Consider the following 15,886-nt stretch of genomic DNA (forward strand, 5'->3'; position numbering starts at 1 on the left):
TATTCATCCTGCAAAACTGCTGGCAAAACTAAAATGTTACCAAGCTATTTCCTCTCCAGGTTGGATGTTCTTTAGTCATAGGAATACAGTGAATCAGGAAACTAACACATTATGGCCACCAGATGGAACTGACTATACTTATTTATTTATTTCAGGTACTTATATATCGCTGTCAATTTACGCAGCACTTTACATATATATTGTACATTCACATCAGTCCCTAACCCTCAAGGGGTGTACAATCTAAGGTCCCTAACTCACATATTCATATACTAGGGCCAATTTAGACAAGAGCCAATTAACCTACCAGCATGTCTTTGGAGTGTGGGAGGAAACCCACGCAGGCACAGGGAAAACATGCAAACTCCAGGCAGGTGGTGTGGTTGGAATTCAAACCAATGACCCGAGTACTGCCAGGCGGAAGTGCTAACCATTTAGCCACTGTGCTGCCCATGATTGTCGGCTCCATCTAGGGACCAGAGTGAAGAATTTGCCTCATTGACTGTGTTCTGTATGAAGAACAACATCCGACCTGAAGAGAAAATAGCTTAGTAACATTTGATTTTGCCAGAATTGCACAGAACAAATGTACATGCAGTTTCGCATGGCAAATCTGTGGGTATAGGATTATAACTTTTTTTTATATAGTTGAACTGGATGGACTTTTGTCTTTTTTCAGCCACACTAACCACTAACTCTGTAAATCACTTTCCAAAATTTTTAAAACTACTCCTATGTGAATTTTAAGTTAGGTAATGGCTTGTTACTTATATAGAGGCACAGCACACCGGTGTTTTGTTGGGTGTATAAATAACGAGTTCCCTCTGGTACCTGCCCACATCCCTATACTCTTAGCAAAATGTGAAAATAATCCCCCAATATGTTGGGACTTTAATGGCAGAAATACACCAACTGTTCTAAAAAGGACATCGATATTTATTATATCATAAACAAACAATAAAAGTTAGGATTCTAAAAGATTTTGCGTCTGGTATTCTTTCATACAAGTACACTGCAGCACTGCTGTAATACATTCAATTACAAAGTTGTTACATGAAGACTTGATAAGCAGAAATTCTCATAAGATACCCGCATACAGGGGCGGACTGACCATTTGGAAACTCGGACACTGCCCGAGGGCCCGGGGTCAGTAGGGGGCCCCATGAGATGCCCCTGGTACCTTTTTCATAGGCTTTTTTGAGTTTGGCCAAGGACACAGGGGCCCCATGATCCCCTATTGCACGGGGGCCCCATGAGTTGTCAGTCCGCCCCTGCCCGCATACACATTTCAGAGTTAAATAGCTCTTTTTTCAGGGGGAACTCTGCAAGAAGTGCAGCATAATCAATGACAGTAACCACTTGCCCTCAGGAAGATCTACCCCCTTTCCTGACCAGGGCATTTTTAGTTATTCGGCGCTGCTCTACTTCAACTGACAATTGCACGGCCATGCAACACTGACATTTGTATTTTATTACATAGCTTTCTTTTGGTGGTATTTGATAACCACTGGGTTTTTATTTTTTGTGCTATGAATGAAAAGAGACTGAAATTAAAAAAAAAATTGCTATAAAACATATCCATTAAAAAAAATTTAAATTTCTTCATAAATTTAGGCCAAAATGTATTCTTCTACATGTTTTTGGTAAAAATAATCCCAAATTGTGTACACCAATTGGTTTGCATGAAAATTATAGTGTCTACAAACAATGGCATATATACTGGAATTATTACTTATTTATTTTTTTATACTAATGATGGCGATCAGCGACTTAAGGCGGGACTGCAATAGTATGGCAGGCATTCTGACATTAACAGACACTGGGGTGGGTACTGACTAGCTGCCACTGACATCTTCAGTGACACTAATACAGTGATCAGTGCTAGTAAAAAAGCACTGACACTGTACTAATGACACTGGGCAGGAAGTGGTTAACATTTGGGGTGATCAAAGGGTTAAGTGTGTTAGGGAGTCATTTGTCTATGTGCTTTTTGGTGTTTTACTAGGGGACATGCTGGTTTTTATCTCCCTGCTTTGCAGAAGAGAGATATGCAAGTGTAAACAACAGATTTCTCTCCTGTCAGCTGCTCCACCTATCGCCGAGTCCTGGCCATGAATCGCTGGCCAGTACCTGGTGAACCGGTGACACCTACGGGAGCCGACCCCTACCCAGAAATGCAGAATCATGTATATAGACACGTGAATCTGAGCAGATCGGCTGCCCTATAGCAGTAAATTGCTACAGGGAGGTCAGCAAATGGTTACATTTTATTGAGGACAAAAATATAGTTGTATTGATCCAAATTTGTCTGCTGGTGTTTGAAGGCTGATAACAGCTTCCAGGAGCTTAAAGAAAAACACTAGTGTGCATGGAGCCTTATTATTGTTGGTATCTTCACAGGAATTGTGAAACATTCATATGAAATGTATAGGACACACTGATTTAACCCAATGATAGAGTAAAACTTTCTATGAATAAATTAATAATTATATATATATATATATATATATATAATAAAGGAAAAGGAATAGCATGTTCAAAATGAACTTGTGCTTTATAAGGAGTCACACGTCCAGGATATGTTTTTCTCTTCACGCCCCATTCTTCTTTTTGGTGATCAGAGAGAGGAATGGTGGCCAACTACTTTGCTTTTATGATTCGGATGGGTTTTCACTATTTCATTTGTTTACCACCATGTAAATATCACACACCCATGTATAAATGACAAATAGAATCAATACAACTAAGATTTGTCTGTTCTAAAAAAAATGAATTTTAATTTGATAGATTACGCTGCACTTCTCGCAGAGTTACCCCTGAACAGAGCTATTTGACTCTGAAATGCGTATGCGGGAATCGTATGATAATTTCTGCATATCAAGTCTTCATGTAACGACTTTGTAGTTGAATGTATTACATCAGTGGTGCAATGTATTTGTATGAAAGCATAACAGCCACAAAATCTTTTGTAATCTTAACTTTTATTGTTTTTGATATAATAAAGATTGATGTCATTTTTATAACAGTTGGTGTATTTCCGCCATTAAAGTCCCAACATATTGGGGGATTATTTTCATATTTTATTGGGTATATGAGCCTTCTTTAAAATAATAAAATAGGTTAATAAAATATACAGGTCTATAAGACCCATAGATATATACAAATATACTACATAAATCTGGCCCACCAAACTTGTTTAAAAGCTGAATGAAGAGTTTTTTTTTTATTATATATACATTGGGTAAGAGGTTAACATTTTCGGAATAATGGAAAAATGACAAGCGGGTTTAATTTTCATGACAATTGTGGTGCAAAAAGATGTCTTTCGTCATCACAGAAAGTTGGCATCTTCCCAACTCCATAACCAAATTTCGGGACCTTAAACACATCTCTACCGGGGATGAATATTATATATTTATTTGTAGTGAGCCTAAATATGGGAGCACAAAACACATCCATGGTGATCCTGTGTGAATGTTTTTTCATCACTCAAAGAGCAGCCCCACCTAAAACTATGTATCCTTTAATGCAATCTTTAAAGCGGAGTTCACTCAAAAGAGGAAGTCCTTTTTTGGCCCTCCTCCCCCCTCCTCTATCACATGTGGTACATTGTTTCTTGGTGGGGGGACCTACTTTTGACAGGTACCTTCTCCCACTTCCGCTCCGATCGCCTAGGTGAAAATTGGCTCCTGACCATCATTTTTGCCCACAGCCTTCTTGGACACATCACAGGTCCCAGAAGGTTGCGGAACCATTCACAAAGCACAGAGCTGCTCACGCATGCGCAGTGGGAAGCAGGCTGTGAAGCTGCAAGCAATCACAGCCGGCTTCCCACAGTGAACATACCAGTGCTGCAGACCCAAAGACCAGCGAAAAAACCAGCCAGGTTGAGGACAGCGCTGGATCCCTAATCAATCATTTCCTTTTTGTTTTTTAAAGTCAGCAGTTACAGTACTTGTCAATCACCACTCTGCCCCTCCAGTGCTCACCGGAGCACAGGGCTGTGGAGGGGGCAGGCTGGCTTAGGTTCTCAGTGAGCGCTGAGAGGTGAAGCCAACTGCCGATCAGATATCTGGGCAGATCGCAACATTATCACCATATTTTTGTTGGGATCCCTCCAGAGCCTGGACTGGCTCTATGACATCTGGGTCAAAGGAGTGCAGAACTAAGTACACTCCTGTGACCCATAGGACAAGTATGGCCAACAAAGCTTTGACCATACTTTTTCATTAAGTGGGGTTGCTCTTTATGTTATGAGAAAACATATTTTCTAGCATATCCTCCCAAGGAACATCTGAAGAACATATGGAACAGATGAAGTAGGTCTTCGGGTTTCAGAGTTTTCATTTCTTTGAAATCTGAGCAAAATTTTAGAGAGCTTGGCAAAGTTTCACCGTTTAGGCAAAATGGATTGAATTCAATGAGTAAGACAATGTTTTTGGTGGTTCTAAAGGATGTAATGGGCTTAAATAGCTCATGAGGGATACAGAAGCTCCATTCAACTTTCCTGGGCCTGTCCTCATGCCAAGAAACAGCTCTTAATTGGCCTCATTTTATGGGCTTTTTTCCCCCACAAATAGAAAACTGATCTAAGAAAAAAAAGTACAATGAAATATTTAAGGGGACAATACACAGATAACAAAAAATACAAAAATGTGAAAAGCGAAATAAAAAGTATATACACTCCCCCCGCCCCCCAAAAATGTAAGTAATTTTGCCTAAGCAGCTCAACAAACAAAACCAAAAAAAAAAAAAAATGGTCTAGTTCGCACCATAATGCATTGCAGTGGTTGCTTTCTTTTGTCTTTTTATTTTCTGCTAATTCTATACTCTGCAATGCAGTACAACATATTGTTGAATAAAGCTGCAATAAAATAATGCCTGCATCAGTTTATTGCAACGTACACCGATGTGCTGCGTTGGCATGTACAGGCCTTTTACAAAACAGTTTTTTGCCTTATAGGGACTCCATTGGGCAGACAATTGGGCTGGGGTGAACAATCCCTAGTGACAGGAAGAAACTAATCTCAATACTGTTATACTTGAGCACCGGGACGACTTAAGCTGGCCATGCACCTGTACAATTTTGTACGCAAATGTTTGCTTTTGGAACATGCAATTTTTTAATGGTTAGTGGGGTCAAACTGAATTTTCTCATCTCTATGGACAAAAAAGAAACATCTAAGCAAAAGGATGGAAAATTTTACCTATACAAGCGAAACACTTGTTTAATTCAACCGAGATTCTATTCACATAGCAGGTTTTAAGGGCTTTTGAAATGAGTGGATTCAATGATGGCAAGGCAGAACGCTCTGACCAACACATTTTCTTCGAACATTTAGATGAAAATCAAACCGTGGCCAGTTTAAGGTGACACTCCAAGATAGAGAAATCTATATCAAATGCAGTTGCTCTTTAAAAATATTTATCGCACCCTTTTGCTTACTCAAGCACAATGGATTTGTTGTACTGCTTGCATTGCATTTCTAAAGTAAAAAAAAAACAAAAACACAAAGACTGAAAACACGAGAAACAATTCTTGGCACAAATTGTACAGGGTATGGTATGTCCAATTATCATTTTGCATAGTGTAGAAATAAAATTATGAAAAAGGGAATAAAAATATTCCTAGTAGTGCCTAAAGGAAATATTGCCTCCATTACCCGCAGCAACAAGATACTCCCAACTCCTTTTTAAAGAACCGAAAAGACATATTCCATCCTGACCCAATAACTTAGTTATCAGTGTATTGTGGTAGGCCAAAAAAATTTAGACCTCAGCACCTTGACTCTCTGAAGCAGGAAATTTCATCGTTTGCCAGACAGATCATATAGTCAGACAAATGAAAAATAATAATCAATAAAATAGAATTGTATGCTGCCCCTTGTAGAACATTTCCATTTTAAACCTAAAACAAGACAACGACAAAAGACTCCGAACTAACTGATCACAGCTCACCTGTTACACAAACCGTAATTCAAATGGTAAGCCGGAATTATTGCTATGGTAGAACTTTTGGGTTTTTTGTTGTAGTAATGGAAGGTTATAACCCCTGCCAGTTTGTTTGCCATCTGTGTCCCATTGGGGTGATTTCCCTTCATTTCCTGTCCCACAGCCAGAAAAACTGGAAGTGAGAGGAAATCCCTTCAAAATGAGAAAATCCCTGGCAGACACCAGAGCTAGTGACCCCATTGGAAGATTTCCCTTCTATTCCTGTTCTGGTGACAAGCAAACATTTGGGATTTTTTAAATCACTTTCAGGACGAATAGGGTAAATCTCCCTAATTGGGACACAGACTGCAATAAAAGCTGGAAAGGTGTTTTAAACCCTTTCCATTATAGCCCAAACTAAAAAGAACATTTTGCTTATAGCTATACTTTAGGGTCAAGTCCACCCAAAAATATTGCATTTTTTTTAATATCTCCCACACATTTTATTGCAGCGGTCCCCCACAATTTTGAGCATCTGTCCTTTTCTACAAACTCATAGCTAAGAGCTCAGTCTCTTATTTCTCTGTATTGTGAAAAATCTGTCATCTTGTTAATATAAGCAGTAGCTGGGCAGAAATGTAAATTCTGGTGGGGATTTCTTGGCAGTAGATTTCCTGAGACATATAATGTACCACCATGTGATCCAACTTACCCCCAACCAAGCTACATTAACATAATAACTTTATATGGCTTTGGCTGACAATGATATTCTAGAAAACCGGATTTAAGAGAATGAGTGTGCTTCTCTAGCAGCTGAACAGATTGCTAGCTTTCCAGTAAAGGTTGGGAAAAATGTCTGATAAGTAGTTATGGGCATGACAGGCACTCCCCTCATTTCACGTTTTTTAGAATGTACACTACATGGCCAACAGTTTGTGGAGACCCGACCATCAAACCTCTACGAGCTTGTTAGATATCCCATTCCAAATCCACGGTCATCCCATTGCAGCTATAATATCCCCCACTGTTCTTGGAAGGCTTTCCACAAGATTTTGGTGCATGTCTGGCAAACCTGTTAGGGTCAAGACTCTGAAGGCCACCAAACCCTTCATGGAGCTGGGTTTGTTCCCCGGGGGCACAGTCATGCGGGTTTAGAAAAGGGCCTCCCCAAAACTGTTAGCACAAGGTTGGAAACGCACAGTTTGTCTAAAATGACTTTGTATGTTGTAGCATTGATGATACCCTCTATTGGAAACATCTGAACTCAATAATTTGGAAAGGTTACCACATACTTTTGGCCTTCTAAGTAGGTGTGATGGTCAGATATGTACAAAATATTGGTCATATAGGGTGATGGTTAGGGCCGTCATTCCATCAGAAAGGCCTACAAATGTTTCACCAACCAACTTGACCCTAGCATTGTATGATTCCCTCCCATTGTTGTCTATGTATACATGAATATATAAATTTTAGTCACCTTTCTAGAGAAAGGGGAACCATTCTCTAGATGTGCCTTTCTGCTGCCACCTTGTAGAAGAACATTTTAAAAGATATTTTGCAGACCATTTTCAAAGCATAGTGCCCACCCCATTCTTTGGCATTTTTTGAGAAATTAATGCTTGTTAATGTGTTTTCCATACATAAAAAGTACCTTATTTGTTCAAATACAGGAAAATAACCAGAAGCTCATCCATCAGTTTTGGTGCACACAGTGTTACATTATGAAAGTGACGTCTAATTTTTGAATCCATTAATAAGAAGACATGGCATTGGCATTTGTGGGCATCCAGGCCTGTCTTGTTTGGCCATGATGATACTGATAGGTGGCTGGGAAAGACCTCCTCTACATTAAAGTGACTGTGGCTGCAGCTCTTGGTGGCCTTCTGGTACAGGCTGGTGATCTGGAAAAAAGGTTTTCCCTTTTTCTGTCTCCACAGGCATCCAGGCCTATGATATACTTCCATATATTGCATACTTGAGCTTAAAGATGAACCCCAGAAGGATATAAAAGATACAAATTAATGCAGTTCTGTATCCATTGAATTATCTTTTTTCTTTTGCATTATTTAACTGCAGAAAAAGAAAAATCAGGTTTCCTGCCCTACCAGATCGAATGTAAATGATAGAACTGGATTGAAATAAATACAAAATATTTGATAGGTAATACAACCACCATATACTGTGTGTATTTCATCTGTCTAATTGAGAGGTTTGCCTGGAGTTAAGCTTTAGGGTGTTAACTCCTTCTTTCTGGTTTGGGTACTATCCAAAGAGTTATTGTTGTTTTACCTTGCAACAAGGGTCTCACGAAAAAGGCAAATTTATTCCACTTATTTTGGCTTACACAGGCATCCAGGCCTGTGAAATAAGTCTGTATATAGGAATAGTTTTCGATTGCACCACAATCTGCAGGGCATAGCCATGAATAAGATCAAAAAACTATGCTGGCTTTCCTGGCCTCAAGGGGCTCAAGGATGCTGATGTACTGTAAGGCCAAGACAGCTGTAATGATAAATTCTGTATCACTTACATCATGACCACCACTATCTGTAGAATACCTACATTTCCGCATATAAAGGCATCCATATCCATCTCATTGAGAGTGCACCACAAGCTTTGGTGTATTGTCATAGGTATGGTTCAACCAGAAGAACTCATTGCCTTTTTTTGACTACGATTGCCTTGTGGATGTTGATGTGCTGTTGGCCAAGTCAACTCTTTCAATAAGGTCCTGCATCCAAATGTAAAGACCTGGGCCATCACCTGATACAGAATGGCAATCTGTAGGAAGTCTATCTGCTATAAGCAGTTTTTGTCTGCTTATTTTGGCATTACGAGGCATGAAAAAGGCTAAAATGTATCCGTACAAGTCATCCTCGAGATTTAGACCACAAACTCCGGGACATCATCATGAGTAAGGTCCAAAGAAAAGTACTTGCTGACTTTCTTGGCCACGAGGGGCTCATGAATATTGACACACTGTTGAGCAAGACAGCCGTTGCAGTAGAGTCCTGTGTCACCCGCGTTATGACCACAGCCGAAAGTATAGCTCTGGGCAGTCTCTTGGTACAAGCTGGCGATCTGTAAAAAGTCTTTCTGGTACAAGCGGATATCATCCAGACTCAAACTGTGGCGATCGGTGGATGTCTTTGGTTTTCGGCACGCCGTCTGCAAAATTTTCAAAAACACCATTAGTTCTCAACCTCAACAGCTACAAAACTATACTATATTTACATTTAGGCCCCATTTACACTGCCATGCTGCAGTAACATTTGTTAACAATAAGCGTTGGTGCAAAGTAGTCCCATTTATTTTGAATGGCCCCAGCACACATTTTCAATGCACATGCTCTGCAGCACAACTCGTGTTAAAACATGGTTGAAAAGGCTGCATGCACCTTTTTTGGTGTGTTAGGCAGCCTATTCAAATGAATAGGCTGCTATAATGCCATGCAGATTAACACGTGGTAATGAAAATGATTAATGCGGCTCAAAAGTGTAATTCCAGCCTTAGTGGTCAGGAAAGAACTTTGTCCTTGTTGAAGACACAAAGGCTAGGTTTTTAAAGTTATTTTCCATTTTTGTTTTTGATCATCTGGGGTTTTCAAAGATGTAACAACTGCATTTGATTAGCGTACTGTATGTACTTTTTAACACCTGTGTTACCATTTTGTAAATTTAGCTTTTTAAAGAAAAGCGCTACTAAGCAATATTTTTTCAAAAACAGCCACCCATAACCTCCATCACATTTTTGGATAAACTTCTAATGAAAGCACTTTTCCTACATTTTAGTTCAAGATAACCAATGCCCCACTTTTGGAGAAAGAAGGCCATAAAGATTGTTTTGCACCTTCAAATGTAATTTTCTTCTACTGATACCATAGAAAATACAGTACTAAAAGTGGTGACCTCTCTTGTCCAGAAAAGCATCCGCTGTATCTTGCTTGAAATTACTTCAGATCTGTTAAGGAGTTCTCTGCTAGGGCTACTAGCTTTGCCCATCTATAGCACCAAGTTCTGCCTACCCACCAGCCCCCTGTCCATTATGACTGCCTTTCCAGCATGTAAGGGGCAGATGATAGGATGAGACATAGCAACACATGCGGTATTACCCCTGCTCCTTTATAGTGCATAAATCCTGCTCTTCCACCAGTCCCTCCTTTGTACCCTGAAGAGCGCTCCCATAGAACAGAGGGCTGACGGTTGTGTGGAGCTTATGGTCTAAATCAGGGGTGGACAACTGTGGCCCTCCAGCTGTTGTAGAACTACAAGTCCCATGAAGCATTGCAAAACTGACAGTTAAAAGCATGACTCCCAAAGGCAGAGGCATGATGGGACTTGTAGCTCACTAACAGCTGGAGGGCCACAGTTGCCCACCCCTGGTCTAAAATCATTGGCCTCCAAACTTTGGCCTTTTGCTTGCCTTTATTAGGCCCTTGGGGCACTATTTCTCCCACTGATACAAGGCATTATTCATTCCACCGACACCAATGATGGTGCACTATTCCTCCCACTGACACCAATGATGGTGCACTATTCCTCCCACTGACACCAATGATGGGGCACTATTCCTTTCACTAATACCAATGATGGGGCGCTATTCCTCCCATTGACACTGACGACGGGGCACTATTCCATCCAGTAATACCAATGATGGAGCTCTATTCCTCCCACTGACACTATTGATGGGGAACTTCCTCCCACTGATACCAACAATGGGTCTCTGTTACTCCCCCTGACACCAATGATGGGGCACTATTCCTCCCACTGATACCAATGATGGGGCACTATTCCTCCACTGATACCAATGATGGGGCACTATTCCTCCCACTGATACCAATGATGAGGTACTATTCCTCCCACTGATACCAATGATGGGGCACTATTCCTCCCACTGACACCAATGATGGGACACTATTCCTCCCACTGACACCAATGATGGGGCACTATTCCTCCCACTGACACCAATGATGGGGCACTATTCCTCCCACTGACACCAATGATGGGGCACTATTCCTCCCACTGATACCAATGATGGGGAACTATTCCTTTCACTAATACCAATGATGGGGCGCTATTCCTCCCACTGACACCAATGATGGGGCACTATTCCATCCAGTAATACCAATGATGGAGCTCTATTCCTCCCACTGACACTAATGATGGGACACTCTTCTTCCTCCTACTGTCTACAGGCAATATGTAATTCTTTTTGTACCACTGACCACCAAGTCTGAGACATTGTTTCCTCTCTATGATGCTGGGACATTTTCTACACTCTACTGGCCACTGTCCAGCCCCCATAAAGTCTGAAGGACAGTAAACTGGCCCTTTGTTTAGAAAGTTTGGAAACCCCTGGTCTACATAGAGAAGCTGGGGTCATGAAGGACAAAAAGACAAAGTAAAATTAGTATCAGAAGGGGGGGGGGGGGTTCAAGGGAAGGGGTTTGGGACAGGAGAGGTAACAGAAGGCAACTTAGAGTGGCAGCATTTACATTTTTATATAGAGTGGAGGACAAGTTTACTTTAAATCTGCATGATGCTCCATCTAGCACTTGCTACTAACAGCTACACAAATATTGAGTCTTAGTACCACCTTAAGAACAGTTGTGTACTTCCAAAAGTCCCATTCTTTAGGAGAGACTTTACTACAGTACAAAGAACAAGCAGTGTGACCAAAGGCATTGCTCCCGGGTAAATATGTGCAATGGAATTTACATGGAAGGTCAATAAGTTAATGCAGTAGATCATGGGTGCTCAACCTGTGGCCCTCCAGCTGTTGCAGAACTACAAGTCTCATCATGCCTCTGCCTTTGGGAGTCATGCTTGTAACTGTCAGCCTTGCAATGCCTCATGGGACTTGTAGTTCTGCAACAGCTGGAGGGCCACAGGTTGAGCACCCACACAGTAGATGATGGCTATGTAAAGCATACACATGGTCTTTGATGAGGCAGAACACTTATCTATGGACAATTTTGGATTATTCTAACCCGGCTCTGTGTCTTTTATATCTGCCTTGAGTTTAGCGATAAGGTTACAGTTTACTTGGCTGTCAACGTTTACCTGTGGCAATGAGTCTGTGCTCTGACCACGTAGCTTAACTACTGTTTCTGAAGAGCTGGAAGTTGATGAATTAACTTCTTTAACAATTAAACCTGAAATAAAACAAGCAGGCAGTTATAGAGCAGCATATGGTCTAATAGACTGTTCTAATACAATGCCATATGGTGGTCTTACAGTACAAGGGGTTTTTGTTTTTTCTGTGATTTCAACCATATGTAACCAGTTTCTGATTGAAAAAAAAAATGACCAAACACATTGAGACAACCAAATGCTAAAATATCCAATCTGCTGTTAATGAGTTATAATCTGTACAATTATTCTTTTTAGTGGGGAAGCGCTTTGAGAGAACAAGTGCTTTAATGAGCTCAAAAGAGATCTACAAAATAGCCCATTGGTGGTCGAATCCGCAGGTGTCTGTAGTTGGCTAAGCAGAGAAAAGAGATAGGTTGACTTTAGCAGTGGGCAGCAGTACATATTTACCTTTCCTTTGTTCCCCTACTGTTTTCATTCAACTACTGGGAGCAAAGAGAAATACACTGTACTCCATAGGGCAGTGGTCTCCAAACTCCCTGGGGCCAAATGCGGCCCTGTGCTTGCTTTTATCTGGCCCTCAGGCCATTATTCCCCCCACTGTTGCTGACAGTGGGGGGGGGGGGGAATAAATGGTTCCTGCCACTGACACCAACAACGAGGCACTATTCCTCCCACTGTCACCACAGATGGGGCACATTTCCTCCCGCTGACACCAACAATGAGGCACTATTCCTCCTACTGTCACCAAAGATGGGGCACATTTCCTCACACTGACACCAATGATGGGGCACTATTCCTCCCACTGACACCAATGATGGGGCACTATTCATCCCTCTGACACAGACAATGGGGCACTATTCCTCCCACCGACACTGACTATGGGGCACTATTCCTCCCACTGACATCAACAATGGGGCACTATTCCTCCCACTGACACTGAATATGGGGCACTATTCCTCCCACTGACATCAACAATGGGGCACTATTCCTCCCACTGACATCGACTATGGGGCACTATTCCTCCCACTGACATCAACAATGGGGCACTATTCCTCCCACCGACACCAATGACAGGGAACTATTCCTCCCACTGACAACGACGGGGCACTATTACTCCCACCGACACCAATGATGGGGCACTATTTCTCCCACAGACAACAACTGGGCGCTGTTCCTTTCACCGACACCAATGACGGGGCACTATTCCTTCCACCGACACCAACAACAGGGCAATATTCCTCCAACTGACACCAACAATGGGACACTTTTAACTCCCACCGTCACCAACGATGAGGCAATATTCCTTCCACTGACACCAACAACGGGACACTCTCAACTCCAGCTGACCCTAAAGCATTTTCTACTCCCACTGGCAACAGTCCGGTCCTCCTAAAGTTTGAAGGACAGTAAACTGGCCCTTCATTTAGGATGTTTGGAGACCCCTGCAATAGGGGAACATGTGACTTACTTCTTTTTTCCAGTGTTTGCTGGTATATTGAGCTGCCAATCACCAGTGCTATGACATAGTAGAAGGCGAGTGAGCCACATCATGGCTATGAGAGAATCTTCAGCCCTGTGGAAGCTCAAAATCATGACTTATCACTAGGGATGAGTGAAATTGACAGGTGTAATTTTCCCAAAAAATTTTGTCAGAAATCTGGAGATTTCTGTGAAATGTTGCCAGTTTAGTGAAATACATTGGAGTCCAAGCGGAAGGTAAATTAAAGCATTTTTGTTTGATCTTAAGGGTGAAAAAAGCTTTATAGGGCTCCTGATGGTTACAAAAAAACGCTAACTATCCTGGATCCGCTCTTGTGTCAAAAACACATATTAGCCTTGGGATTACATAAACAACAAAATACACAAAAAAGTTTCCAAAAAAAAAAAAAAGACAAATAGAAAGTACAATAAACTAAACTACTCCAAATACAGCCACCTTCCAAAAACACATTCTCCAAACACAAGCAAATTTCACTGGGCAAAGTCAATTTTCCGCTGTAATTTTGGCAACAATGAAATTGGTCATCTCTGTGTGAAATCAATGTTGTCAAGATTACCCCAATCACCTTTACCCATCAGGAATTATATACCAATTACATTTTTAAAATTTTGCTGGACTGCTATTAGATTTAAAGTATGGGTCTGCTTTACATTTTTTTAACACTGATGTTTTACATCTTTTTTGGCTGCTGTGTGTATACATTTTTCATTGTATGATTAAACACCTAATACAGGGTACATGGATAGAAAGGGAGTATGCAGAGCACAATGAGGAGAGAATCTTTTTTGCACTTGAGAGTGCAAAATCTGGTGCAGCTGTGCATGGTAGCCAATCAGCTTCTAACCTCAGCTTTTTCAATGAAGCTTTGAAAAAAATATCTGGAAGCGGATTGGATTCTCTGAAGAATTGCACCAGATTTTGCACTCTCCAGCTTTGGTAAATAACCCCAAATGTGTTTCCTAAGGAGAGCACAATAGTAGATTATGGAGTTTTTCTTCTGACTAAAACTCCACACAGACCTGTTTGAATTGGCAGGCAGAGAAGGGGAGGAGTCAGGAATCTCACTCATGTGTGTGAAGTGAAGCTTGAGCTATTGAGCTCTATAAGCAGTAGATTTTTTTTTTGTCCAACAGATCAATTAAGAATAGACAAGTAAACGTGTGTAAGGGAGCCTGGAGCTTCACCAACTGATTATACCTGTACTGATGGAATATCACTAGGGTATTCACCTCCCTGAAAATGAAAACTTTTTTTCTTATTGAACATAAATTCAAAAGAGACTATATGCTAAAATACTATATATTGGTGTGAAAAATGTTCATATACATATACAGTAAATAGAGATGAAAGGAGTCCACCCAGGGGCGTCCCTAGGGTTGGTGTCACCCTGTGCGGTAACACGTGGCGTCATCCCTCCAGAGGTGGGCGGTCCTTGTCATGCACACACAGCCTGGCTCTTCCCCTCCCTGTGTCCCTGTCGCACCCCTGGACCGGTGTTGCAAGATAATTTAACCCCGTATAGGTTGCAAGCCAATGATCCCCGCAAGATGGATTGGATCTGCGGATTGGGGAGCATAATGGATCAAACTCCTATCCATTACGCTCCCCAATCCGCAGATCCTATATCCATCTTGCTGGGATCTTCGGCTTGTAACCTATACGGGGTTAACTGATCTTGCAACACCGGTCCAGGGGTGCGACAGGGACACAGGGAGGGGAAGAGCCAGGCTGTGTGTGCACGACAGGGACCACCCACCTCTGGAGGGGTGACACCACATGTTACCGCAGATCCGATCCATCTTGTGGTGATTGTTGACTTTACTTTTTGGTGTCACCCGATGCGGCGCGCACCCCCCGCACCCACCTAGGGACACCATTGAGTCCACCTTTTCTTTCAGAAACTAGTTTCTTATAGTTGTAAGTGCAGCTGGCTATAATGCTCCTATTGCTGGCCATATCTCCCAGTCACTCCAGCTGTACTCTGGTTGACAAGACCAGTAACTATGACATCACTACCAGTGACATCAAAAGCACCAATAGACCCAGCTCCATGGTTTCCTAAAGAATAACTTCACCTTTGTAAGTTTTCAGGGGAGAATTGACTATCAGTGTTCTGCCCATTTAAATATTTGTCCTGATTTTGTCCTTATTCAGCTATTTCTTCATTGCTTTCCAAACTTAGAACATTTTGCCTGCATAAAATATTCATGTTACACCGAGAAAAAAAAAATACTCTTTTCTTTTTCTCAATCTAAAACCAGTTTTTTTTCTGCAGTGACTGAACCATGAAAATGTAGAAGTGATTCATTTTATTTGCTGAGTAGATTAAAAGTGCGAGTTTTCAGACAGCTCCTGTCTC

General features: G+C 41.4%; 1 protein-coding gene across 1 annotated transcript in view; it reads right to left on the reverse strand.

The window, feature by feature from the left end:
• Positions 1 to 2,962: 2,962 nt before the first annotated feature.
• Positions 2,963 to 15,886, reverse strand: part of FRMD6 (FERM domain containing 6) — a 140,396-nt gene continuing 127,472 nt past the window's right edge. Inside the window, exons 13-14 of the mRNA XM_089665813.1 lie at positions 11,994 to 12,085; positions 2,963 to 9,099 (exon numbers count right to left, since the gene is read on the reverse strand). Coding sequence (XP_089521939.1) covers positions 8,815 to 9,099; positions 11,994 to 12,085 — 377 coding nt within the window. The 3' untranslated portion in view covers positions 2,963 to 8,814. The remainder of the gene's footprint in view (positions 9,100 to 11,993; positions 12,086 to 15,886) is intronic.

Source organism: Staurois parvus, unplaced genomic scaffold (genome assembly GCF_062004578.1).
Source record: "Staurois parvus isolate SC_StPar_1 unplaced genomic scaffold, SC_StPar_1.0 ptg002360l, whole genome shotgun sequence".
NCBI classification, from domain to species: Eukaryota; Metazoa; Chordata; class Amphibia; order Anura; family Ranidae; genus Staurois; species Staurois parvus.